General features: G+C 32.8%; 1 protein-coding gene across 8 annotated transcripts; it reads right to left on the reverse strand.

Annotated features, from left to right (window-relative positions):
• Positions 1–1,665: 1,665 nt before the first annotated feature.
• Positions 1,666–21,830, reverse strand: LOC132697215 (transcription factor GATA-4-like). Of its 8 annotated transcripts, none has more exons than XM_060662534.1 (7): positions 21,542–21,830; positions 14,520–15,213; positions 12,685–12,945; positions 8,943–9,068; positions 6,389–6,503; positions 5,452–5,611; positions 1,666–2,761 (listed from the first exon to the last, which is right to left on the reverse strand). In XM_060662534.1, exons 2-7 carry the CDS (start codon positions 15,204–15,206, stop codon positions 2,638–2,640), a joined length of 1,473 nt encoding a protein of 490 aa, XP_060518517.1. In that variant the 5' UTR covers positions 15,207–15,213; positions 21,542–21,830; the 3' UTR covers positions 1,666–2,637. The 8 variants fall into 8 exon arrangements, with proteins under 8 accessions (XP_060518517.1, XP_060518511.1, XP_060518512.1 ...); XM_060662528.1 differs by having other exon boundaries at positions 12,529–12,945; XM_060662529.1 differs by lacking the exon at positions 21,542–21,830 and adding an exon at positions 20,375–20,449 and having other exon boundaries at positions 12,529–12,945.
• Positions 21,831–23,121: the final 1,291 nt, after the last annotated feature.

A 23,121-nucleotide genomic window follows, 5' to 3' on the forward strand; every position in this document is an offset into this window, starting at 1 on the left:
AGTGCTTAGGAAAGGTATGGAATGAGGCGGAAACGTAGGGGTCGGCATTTAGAATGACCCATCCTGCCTTGTTTATGTGTCTGTATAAAGGAACAACTAGCCAATGTTAGTGAATCGTTAATCATCGATATAAAAGTGCGTTTCGCATATAAATGGCAAATTTTTAAAATCCCAACGTACAGTTTTTGGCTCAGTAGCGGGGCGAGCATGCGAAATGTTTAGCAGGCATCTTATCGGCTGCCTCGTTTGCATTTTTACATCAACTCCATAAATTATTCCTTCTTGTCGGCCTTTCCAGGAATTGATGTGGGCATTCGCAACGTGTTTGCCGACAGGCACACAGTGCTGCAGTTTAGTATAAAATCAGAGACATAGAGGGTATTATTTAGTTTATATTTCTAATATTTAAGTTGCTCCTTAGAAAACAGTCCAATTATTGTTATCTTATTGTAATTTTGGTATAACAAGTATTTTTCATTCTGATGTCAATCAATAAATAATATAAAAAGTCTTTGAATTGTAAAAACTGTCAAATTTTGAAATAATTTAGTTCCTTTTTAAATTACTAAATGCATTACTTAAAAATACACAATTATGAGTTGAGAATTAGAAAATTTCAAATTCGATAGGATTCGCTTTATAACTATGGGAATAACAACCTATGGTTTAATACCGAAAAAACAGAGTTACTGATATTATCTTATACGGACTTAAATAAAAGCCTTTTATTCAGACATGCCAACAAGTGCGTTCGTTAGGTCAGTGTGGTTAAATGACTAAGACTAGACCAATTAAATCGTCCAATCACGCACTTAAAATAAATTATTTTTAAGTTTGAATTCGATTGAAAATATGACATTTATTTGTCACTGTCTGCTATAAAAGTGAACATAGAGACTGATCAAGAGTTGAACGTATAAAGAAATGTCGTTTTTAACTGTTGATTACAGCAAATGCATTCGGTTGTCCAGTAGATTTTCGAATGCTTTTAAAATTGAAGATTAATTATTTTTTCTTTACTATTAAAAAATGGCACGATAGATTTCAGAAACAGTGTCACAGTTGCTGAAAAAGTAAAAGATTTTAATACGAAATTTGAATGTATATGTATTTATTATATTTCTTTCTTAACATAGAGAAACGGGAAACATGTGCGATTTTTTTTAAAAATTCAACCTAAAGATAGTCAGTTTGTTGATTTGTTAAGAATAAATCTAGAACACAGTAAAAAATCCAGGAACATTTTTAAACCAAATCAGTAAACTAAAAAACAGAGTGCATATATGAACTTTAGGGTTGAAAATAATCATTACAATTTACCGACATACTAAATAAAACATATCATATATATTTTATCTAGGTTAATTTAAATAAATCTTTAGAAAAATTATTAATCTCCGACCTTTATAAAAAATTATAAATATATAAAACTTGATGTAAGGTATTCAGTTTTTGTGAATACAAAACCCGTTTTAACGTAAGTCTTCAATAACAGTATGACAATGTTGGTAAAATATTACAAATTTCCGCTGTACTTATATAAGCGTTCCACTGGCATTAACATTAACACGTTCTATTGTTTTTTTTTGTCAGTTGGTGGATTTGGTTTTAAATCGAACTCGAACTTAAGAAAGTGCGACATTCGCACAATGAGGTACCACAAAATACCTAAACTAAAATAATTTTATTGATAAGAAAATTTCGTAGTCACACTCGATTTGTTGATTTTGCTACAATATTATGTCTTAGCTTATAAAATTGCATGACTAGCATAAGAAACTTCGTAACTTTAGTCGATTCTTACTACTAAAACGCCTAATTTTGCTTACAAAAGTATGAAAATTATGAAATACAGAGTATCCATTAAAATTTTGGTTTTATAAAAAATTACAAAATTAGCATAAGATTTATGATTAGATCTGCTACCTGGAACTACAAAAAATATTGCTTGTCACACGTACGCAAGTGTAGAAATTAAATATTTATTCTGTATTTTGAAGCTAAGTTTTTATCAGTAGGTTGTAGGTTAGGCAGTAGGTCAGTACGGAACATTTGTACGTAATTAACCTAAAAAATATATAAATACCTAATAAACCTAAAACAATTTCATACATAAAGATTTACTTTTCAGTCCAATAACAAAATTTAAAACTAAGTTTTTAAATGTTTCATCAGATTTGGTCGTACTACAAATTTGTCGTTTGTGTCGCATATCATCAATTAATTTACATTACACATTACAGCATCGAATAGGCGAATTTCGGCAAAAAAATAATAAGAAACAATCAAACCTTTGTTATTTAAATACCTATAAGATATTTTAATTCGTTTGCAAATGTAAAATAGACAAGCATATATATGTGCGGATGAACTCGTTTTGGCTTTCAAATCATATCATCTTATCCCGTTCTATTGTATTTACAATAACTGCAATGATTTTACTGTAGATATGTATACAAATTATTCGTTAAACTTACATGAAATGGTATGTCTGTGACATTTTGATATTTTCTTGTGAAATTTATCCCCGAAAATTATTCACACATGAAAAAAAAAGTCGCTAAAGCTCGAATATTTCTAAAAACCTTTAACAAAAACAAAAATAAATTAAATTCTCTCTAAAGGGTAAGTTAAACACTATTGACTCATGGAATCTTGGTCATCCTCATCTCGCTGAGAATATCTCGTTTGCTGAGACGTTGAGGTAATAACGCTCGTTTGTTCGTCTTCTACTGTCATTATCGGCTGCAAGGGCTGAGCACTGCAATTAAGAACTATTTATTGTTATTTAACGAAAAATATCTCCGTAAAATAGGTGTTATAATAAGGGGTGTTTTTTTCGATGTATAGAACTTTAAGTTGCAATAAAACAACGATGGATTATTCGATTGACATGGATTTTATTTATCCGAAAGATAATCTGGTGGCATTATATTTTAAATGTGGACGTCCAATTTTCGATGACCTTTCCAACATTTATGGCCATCAAGCGTCTGTGGCTTATCCGCATAGACCAATGACTTTACATAGCCCCACAGAAAGTAGTCTAGCGGTGTTAAATCACAAGATCTTGGAGGCCAATTCGCAGGTCCAAAACGTGAAATTAGGCGGTCACCAAACGCGTCTTTCAACAAATCGATTGTGGCACGAGCTGTGTGTTACGCCGTCTGGTTGAAACCACATCTACTCGACATCATGGTTATTCAATTCAGGAATAAAAGAGTTAGTAATCATAGCTCTATACCCATCACCATTGACTGTAACGTTTTGGCCATCACCGTTTTTGAAGAAGTACGGACCAATGATTCCACCAGCCCATAAAGCGCACCAAACAGTCAGTTTTTCTGGATGTAACGGTGTTTCGACATACAATTGAGGATTAGCTTCGCTCCAAATGCGGCAGTTTTGTTTGTTGACGTAGCCGTTCATCCAGAAGTGCGCTTCATGGCTAAACAAAATACGCTTATGAAAATCGGGAACAATGGCAATGTCGTTTTGGGCCTATTCGACGAATCTACGCCTTACTTGATGATCGTTTGGCTTCAATTCTTGCACGAATTGGATTTTGTAAGCACGTAAACCAAAATCCTTCCGCAAAATCCTCCATAAAGTGGATGGACACATCCAATTCCTGTGCTCGATGGCGGATGGAATCTTCCTCAATGCTACGCTCTACAGCAGCAATAGCTTCTTCTGTACGCAGCGTACAGCATCTCTGGGGATGCGAGTTATCAATAAGAGTAAACTTGGTGCGAAAACGTTCGATGGTTAATCGACGATTTTGTCGACGATAAAATGGACGTAGTGCGCGATACGTATTCCGCACAGAACCATTATTTTCGAAATAAAATTGCACTATTTGCAAGGGTTGTTCAGGCGTGAGTCTATTCATGATGAATTGCCAAACCAAACTGAGAATAAATCACTTGACAGCTGTTAAATCGGTCGCCATCTTGAACAGTAATGCCAACTTAAAGTTCTATACATCGAAAAAAAAAACACCCATTATTTTATATATTACTCGAAAGTAATTATTCTACTCACAAATTTGCAAAAATTCTGGCATAAATTCGATAATATGGCGGAAACTATCAGTTTATTTCCGCGTTATTGCTTGATTTGTGGAAATATCTTTTTAGACAAATTATGCAGCAAGTTTTATAAAACCGCACAGGTAGTCTTTAATGAACAACTTACTGGAGATATTTGTGAATATGTTGCATACTATACTTATTCTACGACCATAACTTTTTCAGAACATTGACAGAATGGTCAAACGTTAAAATACCATGACTAAAATGGAACGGAAACATGCGATCGCTCCAAACTCGTAACTAGATTCCCGAAAATGCCCGAAGTAGCTTGGGTAACGACCTCACATTAAAATGACATGATCGATGGGTATATGATTAGGTATATTGGAGGATGTTGTAGAAATATATATGTTAAATTTAAATTCTCATTAAAATTACAGTTTTTTCTGGAATTTTATATTATTTGTGGATCAACTTGCATTTTAGATTATCAAAATTTGATTTCTCTTTCAACAAAGAAACTTGCTGATTGTCTGAAACTGATACAGTCAAATGTATTATTTAAATATGGCATAAGTACATCGCATTGTTTTTAAAGTATTTGGATGGATGATTTTGCACAAACTGAAGAGGCAATCGAGTGGTTTTTATTATAAAAATGCCGTGCTTTATTCGTTTTGTTGAAATTTTAAGTCTAAAAATGACAATGGCTTTTTTGTTTCTCTGTTTTTTCCAAAAATTCTTAATAGTCAACATCATGGGTTGTCCTGTACACCTATATTTTTTGGTTGTATCTTTAGTTTTCTGGAAATGTTTGCCAGAAAACTGCAACTCTAATATCACCGGCGAAAACTGGCCATAGTTTGAAAAAGTACCTAAGCAAAGTATATGAGTATGTTTTATAAAAATGAGCAAGTGAAACTGATGAGATAGTAAAAATATTTTACTTCGTCGGTTAGTACCTTAGTATCAACATTTTTATGAACCTGAACTTTAAGGAATGATTACTTGTTAATTTTTATAAAGGCAAGAATTTTACCTCACCTTTGCTACTTTTTGGTGCGTACGGAAATATTTATTTGGAAATGAAAGATTCAAATTCAAAATCAATACAAGTATTAGTCAAATATCAATATTAGTTCAAGTGTTATTTAGAAAACTATCAATAGTTTAATTTTAACGCGCTTCATCCCTAAATAACATTTAAACTCATGTATATTGTTATAGAAATTTTTTGACCTAAAATTAAGAAAGTTAAGCTTCATACTTAGTAAACACCATCTCCACTTCATAAGTCCATTGCACTAATCAAATATTTTGAATTAATAGAAAAGTCCTGAATTGAAAATTAATCTAAATAAAATTATTGATTAGAAATAAAAGTATTAATTAAATAACACCCAATATACTCACTTACTTGGTCATTTGACGACCTATGTGGTCTGTGCTGGGGAGTTGGCGATGAAACGATTGATGACCCGGATATACAGTTGACGATATCGATTGGGGTAATTGATACTGATCTACAGGTAATTCAAGTTCTTGAACTGCCTGAGAATAGTATACTTGTGAGGGATCTACAAAGAATCGAAGATTTGGCTAAATCCTAAATGAACATATACAATGCAATTAGCTTGCCATTATATATAAATTGTTTAACAGGATACCACAACCGCCACCGCTTGCTTCTCTTAAAAATTGTTTTAAATGAGAAATATAAATAATAAAAAAAATGCAGCCTCAGTTATGACACGTAAGAGTTGAAGAGAATATATTTTTGTATTTCGGTCCAGCGCATTCGCCAATTTGGGGAAATTTCCAAGTGAACAAATTTGCAATCAATTTATATACTTTTTAATATTTGATCTTTAAATATGCATAAATTCAAATCAAACGCCATGCAACACAGAAAAGGTTAATCAACGCAAAGCAAAGCAGATAATTTTTGAAAACTAAATCTGACTTTTATTTTAGTAAGTTCATTTTAACATTTGCTTGGATGGCGTGACTTATTGAAGTAAATGGTAACAGACAAATTTTAAAGTTAAAACATTTCAGGAATCGTAGCAAGTACAAAAATACGCGTATTATCGCGTTTTCTATAAAGTTAATAAAAACATGTTTAGATAAAATTGAAGTGCTTTGTAAATAATGATTAACGGCGTGGCAGATAACAAACACCTCGATATAAACGAACGCGGAATATGGTTTATGACATTAATATGGGTGCAATAAATATTATACTTAGAAATTGTATGATTTGTTTCTGACTGCGTCGCCGGATGACAAATATGTATATACAAAGCAAATAGATGCGCAATAATTGGGAACTGAAATATTTTTTAAATACTAACTAATTCGCTGTTGGTGCATCCCGGATGCTGACGGTCCAGCGTGAGATGCCGAACTCTTTGGTCTCCGCTTTCGCGTCTGAATGCCGTCTTTCTTCATACTGATTGGTCGATTTACCTAAAAGTGCGAATTAAATTATACAAATGCAGAGGCATTTTAAATTGGCGTATTTTGTTTTGTTTGTAATTATTTTAAAAACATTCTTATATGCGATTTCCTGTCAGTATATTCTATTTACAGTGTGTTTCATAATTCGGTATAAAATTTTAAGGGCATATTTATTAACCAATAATAAGTTTGTTTTTTAGATGTCAAAATTTTCTTCTTAATTACAAAAAAATCTTTTAGTGGATTTGACAAAATCTTTCGTTGGGTTTTTATTTTGTGTTAATCAAAATAAAGCTGTTCATTCCAATGACATCTAATTGATAGGTAAAATCATTATGGTACCCTACTGATTCTTTCTAGATGAAGCAACAACAATGAAAATTTTTTATTTTTTCCTTTTTTTTGTATCTGGCTTCGTCTTCCAAATAAAAATTCCTGACGAAAAGGTGTTTTTAGCAATTCCACAAAATCTTTAAAAATTATTTTGATAAATCTGCGGTCTAAGTCTATATTCGTTTTTTTTTGCAAAACGGGTAACTTTTAAGCACTGCTATAACTTTTTCTCATTTGCTTCTTATTGGTAACACGAATCATTTTCTATAGAATCGCTCATAACTGAAAGGAAAGTGTTAAAGTAAAAATACGAAAAAGGTTAATTTTTCGTTGCTTTATCTAAAAAAAATATATTAGTTATTCAATATATCAGTGGCGTACCATGATTTTACCTATAATTATCAGTAAGATCACTCTCCCAAGCACGACTGAAATGACGAGTTTTATTTTAACTACCCAATGAAAAGACCCTTATGGCGACAAAGAAGCGTGGCAACTTCGGGCAAAATAAGCTAAAAGAAATTTGAGTTATTAATAAAAAAACGAATTTTTTCTACAGTCTTTCTGATAAAGAAAGCAAATTAGGGCACATATAGGAAAAAACGGAACTATTTTTGTCTTATAAATATGCTCTTAAAATTTTTGTACACCCTGTCTATAAGATAGTAATCTTGCGTTATACTACAATTAGAACAAAAAATGTTCAGATTTTCACATAAACCAACAAAGAACTGTAAAAATCTGAACATTTTTTATTCTAATTTAGTTGTGTTAAATGGATTTTCATCAAATAAAAGCCATCTCTGTTCAATAGCGTTACAATACAGTGAATAAGAGATGTTCTCCATTATTCCACAATTATATAGTTAGTAACATTACTGCTTTTTTACCTAAAGGGCAAAAATAAAACGAAGTTTCGTATATATGCCTAAACTGTAGAACCTTACATAAATTTTTAAAAAAATTAAATGTCAGGCAATTATTATCCTGCATCATAGTAGGGTTAAGATATTTATTTACATATGGTGAACTTTATTTTATATTTTTGTTTTATGTTTGTCTAGGAGATTATTTGAAAAACAGTGGCAGGTAATAACGATTTTTAAACTTTTTGGAACAACACTTTTAAATCGTTTTCGAAAATGATATTTTCCCCTATCTGTTAGTAATTCTCCGTTTTGGGAAGTTCTGACATATTACTGACACATTTACTGAAATAAATGAGCCAAGTTCAGACTGCTAATAAATAAAAGTGGCTGTCTTAGATCGTACTACCAAAAAGAAGAATTAACCAAAACTGCTGAAGTTCTGTTTGCTGCTTAAGACACATTCGGTTAAAATAAACTATTTTGCTTAAGTTTGTTAATGTATTAGAGTAAAATCATGAATGAAGTTTATCGTTGGACAACGTAACAGATAGGTATATTATCTAATATTTGTCAGAGTAAGTTAAACGCTAATACGTAACGTATCAAAAAGATATAACATTTTGGCATATTATCAACCCCGGATAAACTGATATTTCGGCATATCACTAAGATACGTCCTATCTTCACAAACACTGGCCTATCTTAGATTACAGAATTCCAGGCCAGACAAGGTGTCTGATTTCCGTATTTTTGTTAAAAAATTATCTTACACCTGTTAAATCATATACCGGTGTTACGTTAAGAAAATAGCTGTTATCTTATTTTCAGTGATTTTTGCTCTGTCAGGCGATTTGATATTTTATCTGTTAGATAATTTCATGTTGGTCGATGGCTGGAAGGTTTTCGTCTTTAATTAATGGCCCAAGCACGCCACTGCCGTTGGCAACTTATACGATAAAAATTAAATTGTTCTGTCTCGATTTTTATTTCGCTCAAGTGGTTATTTGCCGAACCATTTATTTTCGACGAATCATGTTGCGCAGCAGAGTGTGGCGTCAGGGAAGATTTTGCCTCTAAAAAAGCCAAATAACGAAATCCTACTTAAGCATTCTTATCTCACGTAAATTGTGAATGTTTACTTAACAATAAAAGATCTTATCCATCTTAAGTAGGTACCTTTCGCAATATTCTTCGGTTCAAAAATATCATCAAACTTTACGCATAAAATTGCTTTCTCTATACTTACACCGTGCAATTTGAAATACAGTCCGCATGCGTTACACACGGGTTCCCCCTGATTATTTCGCCTCCATAGCGTGGTGTTGTTCGTTTTACAGTTGGCACATATAACACCATTTCTTCTGTTCCCAGTCTGCAATTAGGATTCTACTTATAGCTGCGAAAATGTATTGTTATAACGTTATAACATTATAGACTTGGAATAAATTCGTACAAAGAGTGTACATAATTCGATAGATGGTCATCTTATATGGAAACTAACCAAAACTTCAGACTGTTTTAGATTAGTCAATTTATTGTACTATTTAAACCATTTTTTTTTTGCAATTTATGTCTTGTTGACTTCGCAACATCATATCGTGTAACTCCAATATCTAGAAAACTCCACAATAAATTGTATAATAAGGAACAAGTCCTATTAATAACTATAGTATGATTTATCAAGAAATGACGTCTGTGATTGCCGTTGAAGGTATAACTAATTATACACCGATCGGATGTTTTCGGAGATATTTCCCACGCTTTGAATTTAGACGTTTGTCAATTCTGACTGTCATGTCAGTGAACGTATTCGTGTTCTTTTGCAAAAATGTACTCAAAAAGTGTAGTATGCAACACGTTTGCCATTTTCCAGACTTGTTGCATAATATACTAATTTTCTACTCCCTTCTGCAAAATACCCAATTATACATCGTTCTAGCATGCGGAAAGTGTGATTTTAGCACGACAGTTCTTTTTCCTATGGATCCGAGCCACTTCGAACATTTCCGGGACATTACCACACGAGTTTGGGAGCAATCGGATATTTTCGGAGATTTTACCGCACGGCTTGAATTTTGACATTTGTCAATTCTGACGCTCATGTACAAAATGTACGAAAAAACTAACACACGTTTGGTTGGTTTACCAAATGTGTTGCAAATTATACTTTTCCTACTACCCCTCACTTTAAGCCCTGACACATACATGGACGCGCAGCCTCTGAAGATGTCAGATGAAATTCTGACGAAACATCAGGCGTCCGATCCTATCTAGTGAGGTAAGTAAGGACGATAAGATCATATTTATAGGCCTTACTTACTAATCGCACATCCTTTGCTTTTAGGATTTGGATCCTTTACATCATAGAATATGATATATGTAACTTGGCATGCACATACTATAATTTGCAATAATAAACATTATTATTTTATTTTAGTAGTTATAGAAACATCGGAAATATGAAAATATAGACGGCTACATAATTAACAAAAAGCAATTAAATTTATATTTGCAAATATTAATAAATAACAAACAAAAAAAAAATGGCGACTAAGCCTAAATAATTTTTCAGTTCGTTAAAAAAACAAATTTTATGATGTCAACTGTGGTTTAGCTTTGTTGTTATTTTTTTTTAAATAGATTAATAACTCCTTTCAAAAGTTAAAGTTGTAACTTTGGTGTTAATAATTAATATTTTGAGATTTTGTTTTTTCAATATTATTGTTAGTTTAGTAGCTTGGTAAAAAAATCGTAATAAACTCTCTTTCGACTACTTTGAAAAAGGAAATGAAATAATTATGAATAAATAGTGATTTTTTTTAATTATCAATTTCTTGAAATTAAAAAATACTCAACATCTTAAAAGTTGCATGTTGTTAATACCACGTTTAAATACTTATGTTTCCTTTTTTAGTGGTTCCAGAATAATAAATTTCAGCAAACAGCAACTATCAATCGTGTATCGATTTTATCGGTATTTGTCGAAAAGTTGAGTTTATTAACGAAATATTTAAGGTTGCCTTGATATCCGTCGTCACACCGAGCGGATGATATCATTTGTTTGTTTAATGTAAATGGGGTCGTATTTAAACTGATAAGGGCCCAGAATTGAAAGGTGTTCCGTATAACTGCACCAAAACTGTCGGAATATTACCGCCTTCTGCCTTATTGTACGACCCATCAAGCTGACCAAACAGGCACCCCACTAACATTTGTTAAAATATCTTCCGCATCTTTAATAAGGAATCATTAAAAATCTTCTATACTTAGAAATATTATTTTGTCTCTTCGTTATATTTACACACCAGGAGTATAGCGTTAATCCTTCCAAAACTCAGGTCATGTTTACCATCATTTCCCAATTCCGAATTCCTTAGTAGCGTACGCACATTTTAGAGTACAGCAAACGTTTGTGCGTTAAATATTTCTTTTGGCTTATTGTGATGAAACTTTTATGGTTGGTTATTTACACTAAATTTGAAATGATGGGATCAGCGTGCATAAAAATATAGTGTCATAAATAAAACTCGAAGCAAAACATATTCGCCAAACTTAAAAAACAGCTAAAATTACAAAATACAAAAAATAATGTAAATACGTAATTCTAAAGTTTCATTTCATTTCATGGCTTGAACTCTTCACTAGGTATATAATAGTTGATCAGTTTTGTTTTTGTCATATGATAAGATTAATCAATTTTCCCGATTTAAATTATAGGCTATTTCTGCAATTGACAGTATAGGGGCTTTACTTATGATGCAATACGAATACTTCAAGTTTTATATAAAATGTGTGCAGATGTATGTATTTCGTTACGCGAATTTCGTGTTGAAATATAGTCGTTTATTGAAGGAAACAGCGTGGTACATAAAAGATGCCTTCGGAAAATCTCTAGTTCATAATGAATTTTCCATTAATATTTCACCATGTAAAATAATACCTGGCTTATTCTGGCTCATCTAAAACCCAGAAATAATAGATGTAATTTATTTTGGGATTTATAACAAACAATAAAAAAATTATCTTTACATATATCCAAATTGCACATTGCTGATTTTACAGAAAAACATATAATGTTGTGAGGGAATGTTAAATAATGCTGAGTTATGATTTTTTGGAATTGGTCTGAAATTATTGATGGAATTTATTTGACTTCATCCTTAATAAGTTCTTTTGTGCAATTGCTGCTTAAGATGTGTGGTCTCCTTTGAATGATACATTTGTATACGAATAAAGTTAAAATAAAGGCTTCACATTTCATGATTTGCTTATGATAGATCTAGAATGCACCAGGCTGTGTAAAATTAACAGGCAGTTAAGATTTTTTTCTACCACATTAAACCTGCAGGTGTTACTCACAAATCACGAAAACGCACGTTGAGCAAAAAAAAATCAAACGGGTTCTGGATGCAATTAAACAGCCAAACAACTAAATTAATTAACTTACCGCAGTGTGGCCGTCAAAAATGAATGAATTTATGGTAAAAACGTTGGAAAAAGGAACAGGACCAAGTAGTGAAGCAGTTGTTAGTATTGGTTATATTTACGAAATTTTTTATTAAAAATCAGGTGATATTTTGGTAATGGTTTCATTAATTTTCGGAAGCGTCGTAATTCTGGATTAGGTTCGGTTAAATGTATGATTTATATGCATTTTGATAAAGTTTTCATTATGAATAATAATTTGGTAGTTGGTTGGTTAATTTTGTCCACAAAGCGTCGTAGTCATTTTTCCACCTAACGAGCTTTTTCGATAGTTGTGCGTAACATAGCCAACGCGATCGGCTTGTACTAGCACGGACATCAACCCCATATTGATTACGTGGACTTACCGCCTGTGGCTTTTTGGATGGCCTAACCGGGGGCCGGTTCACACCATTAATTTTGTTATAGAGACCGCACGCGTTGCATAGGTAATGCCCCGTGCCGTCTCTGCGCCATAGTGGTGTGACACTTGCGCCGCAATTAACGCACTCTTTGACAAGTACCTCTGAAGGTTGTCTCTGGGACGGCGAAACGTTGGGACCCTCGTCTAAGGCGCCGTTTGCTTGCCAATTGCCGCTGAAAAACTGTTGTGTGCTGCTGTCAGCTTGATGGACCACATTTAAGTTCGCTTGGTAAGCTTGGTAAGCCTGACCCGAAGTGGACCAGCTGCCGCTGGGTGCTGTCGTGAATTGGTAAGTTTCGCCTGTTTGCGGAGCGGTCAGCGTAATTTGATTGAGCTGCTGGCTGCTGCTTATGTCGTAGTTCTAGAAAAGATGTATACTTCAGTGTATTTCATCTGGTGATTTAATATTTTCGATATTATGAGAGAATATTTACAACCTTTCAAGAAGCTGAAGACGTAGAACCAACATGTTTGTAGAATACGCACATGTCTACTATTCTTATCTGGGAACTTCTCAAAAGAATATAGGAAAAATTGTACAATTTGACTTAATAATACTTTTAACAAACCTCTAACTGGCAGTGAGATTTATAATGTTAAAATAATTAGGTGAATATGATCCGTCAACAAATTTTAAGTTCATATAACTACGAAACCAGTGTTTTGCCATAGAATTTAGGTTGTTATTTTCATCCTGGCTAATCGGTTTATAGGAATGTAAAATACTTTCCGAAAGCAGTCTGTTTTCATTGATTGGATTTGTTTTCGAGACGTCAAAATACAACCAGACATACAACTGTTTCTCGCATTATTATTAACTTTTTATTTCTATTGCTTAAACTGAACTTGAATAACTGAATTAGGTACAATTTCTTTAGGGAATTCAAGAGGTACTAAATATGCTATCGCCTTAATAAAAAAATGTATTACAGATTCTGGTTATCCCATTCCCATGATTCAAACGGACTTGCGTAGTTAAATTTTACTATGTAAATTTTCCCTTTTTAGATACTCTTCTTATCTATTTGCACTTTCGTGACAGTAAAAACCGTTCGTGGAAATTTTTCGGACGTAGAACCAACCTATGATGTTATCAGATTTTCTCCAGAATACCTAACATTTTAGTTATAAAATAAAAATTGTGTTTTTATAATGGGCCATTTTAGAAAAGTGTTAAATTATATTACTATGTAATAGCTTCGGGAAAATATACAAGGTGCCTGGAACATTTCATTTTTTGGGAAAACAGGACTTTGAAATTTGCTGAAACTTTGGTCACGTAAAAATATGTCCCTGGACTGATCTCTCAGATAAAATACCCTATTTATTCTCAGAACGCTTCCATTTCATATAACATGTTCCTAACTTTCTACTCCCCGTTTTCCCAAAACGTCTATGTTTCATCAACTGTGTGAGGTTCTGTATATTACTTGATAGTTGAAACTAAAAATATCCAATTTACCTACATAATGCACTTCAGGTCGCGTAATTCTGTCAAAAATCCTCCACGGGTCATTTGTATGAGAATTATGTTGAAAAGATATAATTTTTAATTTTGCCATGAAGCCATTGTTAGCTTCCAAGTCTAGGAATAAACAACAAGAGCCGTTTCACAAACTGGGAACCTTTTAAATCTACTACAAAATGCAAAAAAAATATAGTTTCCATTCCAGGAGAAGAAAATCCTTTCATTTTAATACGGGATTTACTTTGTTTCACCCTTTTATCTATTTGCTTCTATGCTAAATGTAATGGTTGTGAAATAACAGTAAACGGAAGCTAGTAGTGGAAATAAAATTAGGAAATAAGTCTGTTCTTTTTGAAATGGGGTGAATTAAAGATAACTTATATACTAATATATTTGTTTTTTTTTATGAAACTGAATGAAATCGAATTGAAATATGATCAAAGTTTTCTCTTCACTCAAAAACTCACCTGGTATCTGGAGGAACCCAATGTTGGGTCGCTATGTCTGAATAACATATTATTTCCACTGGGCGGACTATCAGTACTATTCCTATCGAGATACTGCATGGTGCTGTACTGGTGATGTTGTAGATATTGAGACCCATCGGCTGGAAATTGTCCGTTATTATAGTGGGCCGTCTCTAAGTTTGCGTAATCTGCAGATGCCTCAATAGAACTTTCGATAGTAACTGGTACTATACTACCCCCTTGATCAATTTGTACTGTCGCCGTAAATCCCGTTTCTTGGTTAGTGTAATTGGTCTGAGCTTGAAATGGCTCTCCCGTTTCTGATGTAAAATTTTTTGAATCGGCATATTGATCTGGGTGGCCAGATTCAGGAATCAAAAGTCTATAAGCGACCACGTCTTGATTCGCAGCTGGCTTTTCGTCTTGGGGGCTCATTTCCTCTGGTGAAGTTGTCGTATTGACGACTACTTCGTTAGTAACTTCGAGCTGATCTTCTGCTGCCTCTATAGTACCCGCAGATGTAAGAATGTTCCTCCTGATAACAGTTGGAGGTGCGCTGACTGATTGCTGATTTTGTTTCTGTTCTGGAGACGATTGACCGGATTCAATTTTTGGCACTTTACCATCCTCTTCTTGTTTCAGCGTTACCTCTTTTTGCGGTGAAAGCGCTTCATCTTTGTTTGCCATGTTGATTCTGGAAACGAACAAAACCCATTGTTCACCATTAAACACCACTACACTGTAATTACAAAACGGGAGACTTATTCGTTATGATTAAAGTAATGTGCGGACGCGAACTGAGTACTTTCTGGTGACTTGAAGGAGACAATTCATTCAATTTGTGGTCCGTCCCATCAGACCATACAAAGCTTACATTTAAACCCGAACTGATAATGTTGAGTATTTGCGTTGGCGACAGGTTATTTCTGGTGGAAGGTGCGAACGTACAATCGGAAGGTATGATGTGGAGTTATTTGAACAGAACATCCGTTTCCCGCGCGTGTCGGCGTTAAGTGTACATTGTTTTTTCGGAATCATATTGTTAAAACTACACCTAAATTCGATAAATTGACGACAGGTCCGTGAGCAAACAGTGAGTAATTTGGGTTGACAGACAGAAAAATACGCAACATTTAAACCACAAACGGAATAAATCGATCACAAAATTGCAAATTCAACCAAATTTTTGAAATGTTCACCTAACTTGTTTACTATTTATTTTTCTATCTAATCTAATAGTCAATAATGACTTGGTCATATATATGGATAGTTATTTATGTTAAGTGTGGAGAAATTGTTCATGATTTCCTAAAGTAAAAATAACTATCTGAAATGTTTATGATATTGATGATATTTTTAATGTACCGGGATTGAATTTCTAAATTGTCAGTTTGTAAGACATTTGAGCGTTTGCACGGGTATGTCAACAAAATGACGTGTGATCAATGCTACAGATGCAAGATTCGAAACATATAAAATATATTTGTTGTCACTATTTTCTGGCTTTAATTCGGGTTTTGTGATAAATCTGATAAATCCACAGAAAGTTTATTTTCGAGTGGCAGTATTAGGTGGCACTTTATATAAATTAACTAATTGTAAAATATCCAAGTGAAAGGACTTCTGCACATAATTGGCTACTCTTGCGGGAATGTGAAGAAACATATCCTAAAACAGTGGTGGGGAATCTTTTTTTAAGACGGGCCATTTGTAATAACTACACAATCGTAGCGGGCCAAAGAATAATGCTTAATAGTTAAAAAATGTGGGTTTTATAAACATATACATATATTATTACATACCCTTATTATTTTAATAGTAAAAAAGCAAAAGGTAAGAAAATTATAAGCACAAAATATAAAATGATTTTAGTGTATTTCTTGAAGTGAAACATTATCACTTTTTTTTCTGCTGTCATTACTGGTTGATGGTGCATGAGAAAAATGAAATTGAAATCCTTAAAACTGATGGAAGGTGCTCATCTCTAATTTTGTTTCTTAAAGAAGTTTTGCTAAGCTTCATTGTTGAAAAGATTTGTTCGCGTATATAAGATGAGCCGAACATTGTCATTATCTTCATTGCATGAGTAATTAGATTTGGGAAATTATCTGGACTTAATTTTTTATAAAATTCTAGTAATGGCACTGAATGAAAAGTTTGTATCAGGAGAGTATTACAGTTGAATGGAGTCGCAAAAATACTAAACTCTGGATCCATTTTTCTAAAGTCCTGAAATCTCCTTTCAAATTCTCAAATTAATTTCGTATTTTTTAATCTTATCGTTCAAACATTCTCACGACGGCACTCCTAAACGGGCCGGATTAAACCTTTCCGCGGGCCGTAGTTTCCCCATCACTGTCCTAAAAGATGGATACAATTGAATGACCCGCTATGTCTCTCGATAAGACTCCGCTTGATTGCTTTTTATATGCTCGTTCGTTAATATACCTGGTGTTCTATTTAAAATGACAAGTGTGTCACTTGATTCCGAAAATGCAGTAACTGAGTATATACCTATAACAATACAATATTTTAAAAGTTTAAGTGAAGCCAAACAACTTTTGCCATTAATTCTTTTGTTAATTTTTACAGGTTCTCAGATAGAGTGTCATCCCATAATAAACGAACCACCCAGTACATGTTGATCATTGCTACTATAGTCGTCAGTTGCAGTTACAATAAAGAGAGCTTTTCTGGTCGTATTTTCAAAAATAGATGTGTTGGTTTCTTGAATTGTATTTTAGTTATACTTCGACGGATAAATAGGTCTCCCGCCTGATATTTTTATTACGTACAGCAAGTTATATTATTTGCAGAGATTTTAAATGTAGTAAATATCTTTCGTAGCGTTAAAACACCTATTTGTTTAAGTGTATTTGTTTAGTCTCTGTAAATACGATGTTGTTACAATAAATGGTACTCTATTGTCACCGCCATATGAAACCAATTTATTTAACCCACCGAAATCTTCAAACAAATACATAAAGTTCTTGGTAACATTAAATTATTTGGACTTAGGTAATTTCGGAAAATAATTATTTAATCCTTCAATCTGAATGATTCAGTTGATATTCCAATTTTAGGGTGCAGTTTTACGCGATACAAAATTACTTAGAAAAGCAAACGGTTCCTTGAACATAGGGTATTACACACTTTCAACCATGTATTTGTTTAAACAAATGTGGGTGTCAATAATGGCATATTTGCGTAGAACTTTGGGCGTAGTCAAGGGTTTGACCTAATTAACGAATGGGGAAAACCTCCATTATGGTTGCAAATAGGAAAGACAAAGTCAAAACTTAACAGTGAGATCTTTTGGATAGGCAAATGTGGTAAAGCGACTGGGTGGTCTCAGTTATTGTTAATTTTTGTAGCATAGAAATTAAAAATCAAAATGCCAAAGTTTTTCTTCTTTTATATACAAAATTTTATTTTATTTATATGTTATCGGTAAACTTGCACAGTTCCTATGTGGGATTTTGAAATCGTAAAAATGACAGTTGATATTTTTTTTGAAACAAGTATTTGTGGTGATTTACTCAATTTTGGTAGACTTCTTGAATTAACAAAATAGTACATTGAAAATACCTTAGGGAACATTTTTCAACTGAAAATGCGATCACGCCCTTCAATTATCCAACAACTTATCTGCCATAGAGCAACAGATTATATCACAATAAAAGACTTGTTCAATATATTTGATGGCTAATTTTAAAATAATACGGGTCGTTGAAAGTAAAGTTTGATACATATTTGGTAAAATACGAAGATTTTAAATCGGGTATTTAAATTGATCGACAGAAAACAGTTGTCGTAGACATTCATGTTTCACTTTTTGAAAAACACATCTTCGGTACATTGACATCGACACTGACAAAGGGTAGGTGTAACCTTACTTTGAAATCAAACCGGTGTCAGTTTTAAGTCAATATTAAGTACGTAAAAACGCTGTCTAGCTTAAAACTAATACCAAATTCGGATTTTGCAAATTCCAAAACGGTAGTCTAGTCTATTCTATTGCTTCACTGTTTTTAATCTGATACTAAATAAATAAATAATAAAATCAAAAAGTAATATTTTAATAAATAATATAATACAAATATTTTTGAAAAGTACATATTATTATCAATCAAAAGAAAAGATAATATTTAGAGAGTATTCCATATATTTAAAAATAGGATATTTAAAAAATATCCTATTTAAAATTTAACACGTTTTTAACAAATGAAATTTGCTAGGTCTTCTTCCAAACTTACCACAAGGGATAATTTTGTCTGAAACTGGCCGTGTAATACCCGTCTTAACTTTCTGCTGTGACTAGTTTTAGTGCTACTAGTGGACCAAAAATTCATTTGATATCGACCTATGCAATGATAAAAATAAATATCTTACAAAGTCTTAGAAGTTTATCCCAATCATCCCATAATTTGTAAACGTCTTAATAGAGCGTTTTTTATCATTAAATTACTGTGAGTCATAAGATGTCTGACTGTAAAGATGCCAGAATTGAATTTGGGAATCAGATTCCCACATTCTAGAAGCCTACTTCAAGACACTCTAGAGACCCTCAAACAACTCAAAAGTTCATCTGACTACTCGAAGCATGATTACTAAAATGGGCAAATAAAGTATTTTAAATGGAAGATTTTTTTAAATAATAATATTTATTAACAATTTATCAAACTAACTCCGCTCTCATTCATTCCGCAAACTCTTTTCATTTGTATGCATATTAGTGGGACACAAATTCAGGAACGATTCCATCTAAATACAGAATTTTCAATATCATTGCAATTAATCTGAACTTTACGATATTACCTTTAAGATGTCCTCCCTGTTTGATTCCGAATTTACCTTTTATAATTTTTTTGCATTAAGAAACAGACCATAGTGATGAGAATTTTTCTTTCACTCAATTCAGCCCTTTTCAGTTCACGTTATTAACTTATTTTAACTACCGCAGTCACTACTAGCTTTCACTTCTTCAATATATATAATGTCACTAGTAGTGTTGGGGCTGGTCAATAAATACATTACAAATAATTAATTGACTAGTCAAATTCGATCAAAATATTTAAAATAACTTCTCGCAATTGTAGAGTGTTATCTATCATCATTTAATAATAATAATACCTATTTTTGTGAAGTCCAATTTACCTATAAACCTCTACAAGGAATACTCGAATACGACACTTAGCGATTCGGGGAGTCTGAATAAAAATATCGACTCTATTTAAAATAATACGATGAGAATATTATCTGTTCCATTCCAAATTCCATTTCCAGGGGTCTAACAAGTTCACTTGGCCCCATACGTTTTTGTCATCAACGTGTAGATGGGTATAGCTTTAATTTCATCTGTATGACAGTTAGAACTTAATTAACTCTTAAAGTGAAGTCATATACCTATTACGGGATTATACCTATAATTAACTGCTATTCTTAAGCCGCGTCCCATGTGTAATAATAATTGCAAAATGCTTGTTGTCAAATACGAGCTGGTCATTTAATTCCATTACTTACTAGATATTGTGCCACTATTTCAATAAACAATTACATATATTAATACTAGCTATATTCTCACTCCGCTTAAATTAAAAGCTGAACAACCCTTCAAGGAATGTGTTTTTTTAAACAATACAAAAATTTAACGGATATTTTCATATTTTTAGATTAAGGCTGCTAACCTAAACTAAACTTCAGGATCCTTCGAAAAATTTTTAATACCCAATTTTTTTCTTTAACTCTTACGATCAGGGAAGCAAACCCGCCCCAGAAAATGGTAGTTATCATAATATGAAAGACGTCGAAAATTCATTTCCAATAAATTAATAAACATCACAAATGAAACCTACCTGATATTACACTTATCACCACACACTCACACAAAGATAAATACTAATTGCGCGATAATGTAATCTTAATACATCAACTCTCGGGAGTAAAATGCTATAGGTACCTATCTCCCACAACTCAGGTGGGCTACACATATACGTAACAGCGCAATCTCACACCTCTCATCAAAATGGTTGCCGTTTTGTTTATTTAAGATTTACCTAAATTTATTCCGTTGTGGAAGGGTTGGCGATTTTTTTACGGTTTCTGAATTCTTTGGCCGAAGGGATTCCTTTCTAAATATTGTTAATATTATCTGTTCGGCCTTAACCTTTTAATAATAAGATAGATACAGTATCTCAGTATAATAAAATTTATCAAAATATTGTCAACATTATAATCTACTACTACCCCAACAAGACTTATTTAACTTTTTAATCAGCTTGTTCACACTAACTTGTTTGCTACCGACTTTATCTTTAAAATCCTGTTTTTTAGTAAGCCTTCGGGTGTGGTACGAAACGTTCCTCCTCTCTCTTGCGTGATAAAACCTAAAATTTTAGTGCCAACATTCGATTCCCAGCGATCCCTAAATTGGAATTTCTCTTTTAAGGTAAATGGTTGTTTCAGAAGTCGCATCCTTTCAATTATTGAATGGAAAAATGTATAGTGGTTAAGAACTGTGTAGGAACCTTGGAAACACATTTTGATTTTGGAAGACTACTAGGACTAAAGTGTTTTTGAATACGTGTTTCCTGGCCAGACTTCATTGATTTTGTAGCCATGGATGAACTCTGTGTTGGGATTTTGTTCTTTTCCTGAACCAAAATTGCAGAACTGTAGAGCCCTTGGTCAAACGTTTTGAAGACAACATCGCCCGCCATCAAAATTCGCTACACTTTGTTACGGAGGACAGAACTGTTTGACTTAATACAGCTGTCTTTAATGTACAAACGCACGATTTCCTCTCTTCACTGAGGCAGTAGATACGATACGTTTCACATATCTCTGATTATCTGGGTTTCTAATAATCATATACAAGATAGAATAATCTTTTTCCGCAAATAATACCAAATTTATCAGTTCAACTTCGTAGTCAAAAGAGACGAGTTCTCGACTTCAATTTGCGCGTTTCTCGTAGCGATAAAAATACGGTTGTTTAAAAAGTAACGTGTAAGGAACCTTACCAATGGAGGAACACTAATTTGCGTACTGGTCACTAGGTTGTAATGTTTCACTTGACTAGAAAATGATACGTGGTTGATCCGCGGTGTCGACAAGATGGCTGAATTGTCGATGACGTGGGTGCTATTATTGTGTGTGAAATTTTGATCGATCGATCGCGATAAGATGGAGTGTACTAAGGTCTATATGAAATCATATTTATTTTTTGATCGCTTTTGTTAGCGCACCAAACATCTTAAACACGTTTCCCGATTCTACCAAATTAGTCCCATCAAATTTTAATAAAAACAAACATGTAATATACTAATTTTTAAATATATTTTCAATTATTTGGACTTTTCATTTTTACACGACCCAGATTAATTTTTCTCCGTATGGAAAATGTAAATTTGATAATATTTGAAAAACGATTAAATTGATTCGTAAATTTTTGGACATCCTGCAACTGTTAAATCAAGTGATTCCAAATACTATTTGGTGTTAGTCTTACCATTCCGCCAGTCAAAAATCATTAAATGGAGCCGTGTTGAAAAATATAAATATAGAAGAATTAGGTGAGGTTAGATGGCACTTAGGAGATACTGGGCGTATCCATTATGGCACTTATGCCAAAATGGTCGTGCAGAACTTTCATACAAACAATATTTACATTTAATAACATTTCATTACATTTCACTAATGAATAATGAATAAACCTTAGCTTTAAGAACCATATATATATCTCTGGCCAGACTTCAGAGAAAAGTTACTGTGGTAAGTATAAGTAAACCAGTTAAACGAAAATGCTAAAAATTATGTTCGGTTTCTGAAATGTAACAACCCGGTTTCTGCAAAATTTTCTTGTATTAAACATAGATGGAGTAAGTGAGCAATCCTTTAGAGCTGAGACAATTCAAATCTTTTTTGTTCAATGGCTCTTTGCGCAAAAGCTTTAATAACGAATAATTTGAAAAATAAATGTTTCCAACTTCTAAAGAAGGATTGCATTTCAAAAAACTTCGATAAATAGGCACCTTGTCACCAAAATGAATTTTCTATCATAAAAAAATAATAATTTTCGGAATAAATAATGCAACAATATAACTCTTTACGTCATTGCATAGTCAAATAATGACCCAATAAACAATCTAGCAATATCTTTATCCTCACCTAAAATATGTTTTAATTTTGAAAAAAAGCTCCACTTTACATGATGTCCATTTATTTTTTCAACTCCCAACTATAACGTTCTCAATTATGCGTGAGTAATGTGGTAAGACGTCAGCCCTTACCCTTATACTGCCTTGATAAACACATCAGTCAACTGTTTATTAAGGACTCGCTCCCCTCATCACCAATGAAACTTGTGATTAAAATGTTTATCGAAATTGTGGCATGACAAACTCATTTTTAGGAAGCCAAGTGATATGTATATCAAAGTAATTTTCGTTATTTTTATTTATCACTTCGTTTACGATACTTTCAAACGCTACAAATTTACCTAGTAGCTGACATTAATTTGTTTTGATATCCTTTGTCCATCCTTAACTTTTAAAAGCAATGGTTACGTCCTCGAAAATATGACTAGGCAAATTAAGTGAAA

This window comes from Cylas formicarius, unplaced genomic scaffold (assembly GCF_029955315.1).
Source record: "Cylas formicarius isolate icCylForm1 unplaced genomic scaffold, icCylForm1.1 PGA_scaffold_1__22_contigs__length_36826433, whole genome shotgun sequence".
NCBI classification, from domain to species: Eukaryota; Metazoa; Arthropoda; class Insecta; order Coleoptera; family Brentidae; genus Cylas; species Cylas formicarius.

Bases quoted from the DNA above. Each gene is read 5' to 3' on its own strand.
- LOC132697215 (XM_060662528.1), bottom strand. From the start codon at position 15,206: ATGGCAAACAAAGATGAAGCGCTTTCACCGCAAAAAGAGGTAACGCTG. The intron at 9,069-12,528 runs GTAAGTCCACGT...TCCTAATTGCAG, and splicing joins CATCCAAAAAGCCACAGGCG to ACTGGGAACAGAAGAAATGG. The intron at 5,612-6,388 runs GTTAGTATTTAA...GATTCTTTGTAG, and splicing joins GATGCACCAACAGCGAATTA to ATCCCTCACAAGTATACTAT.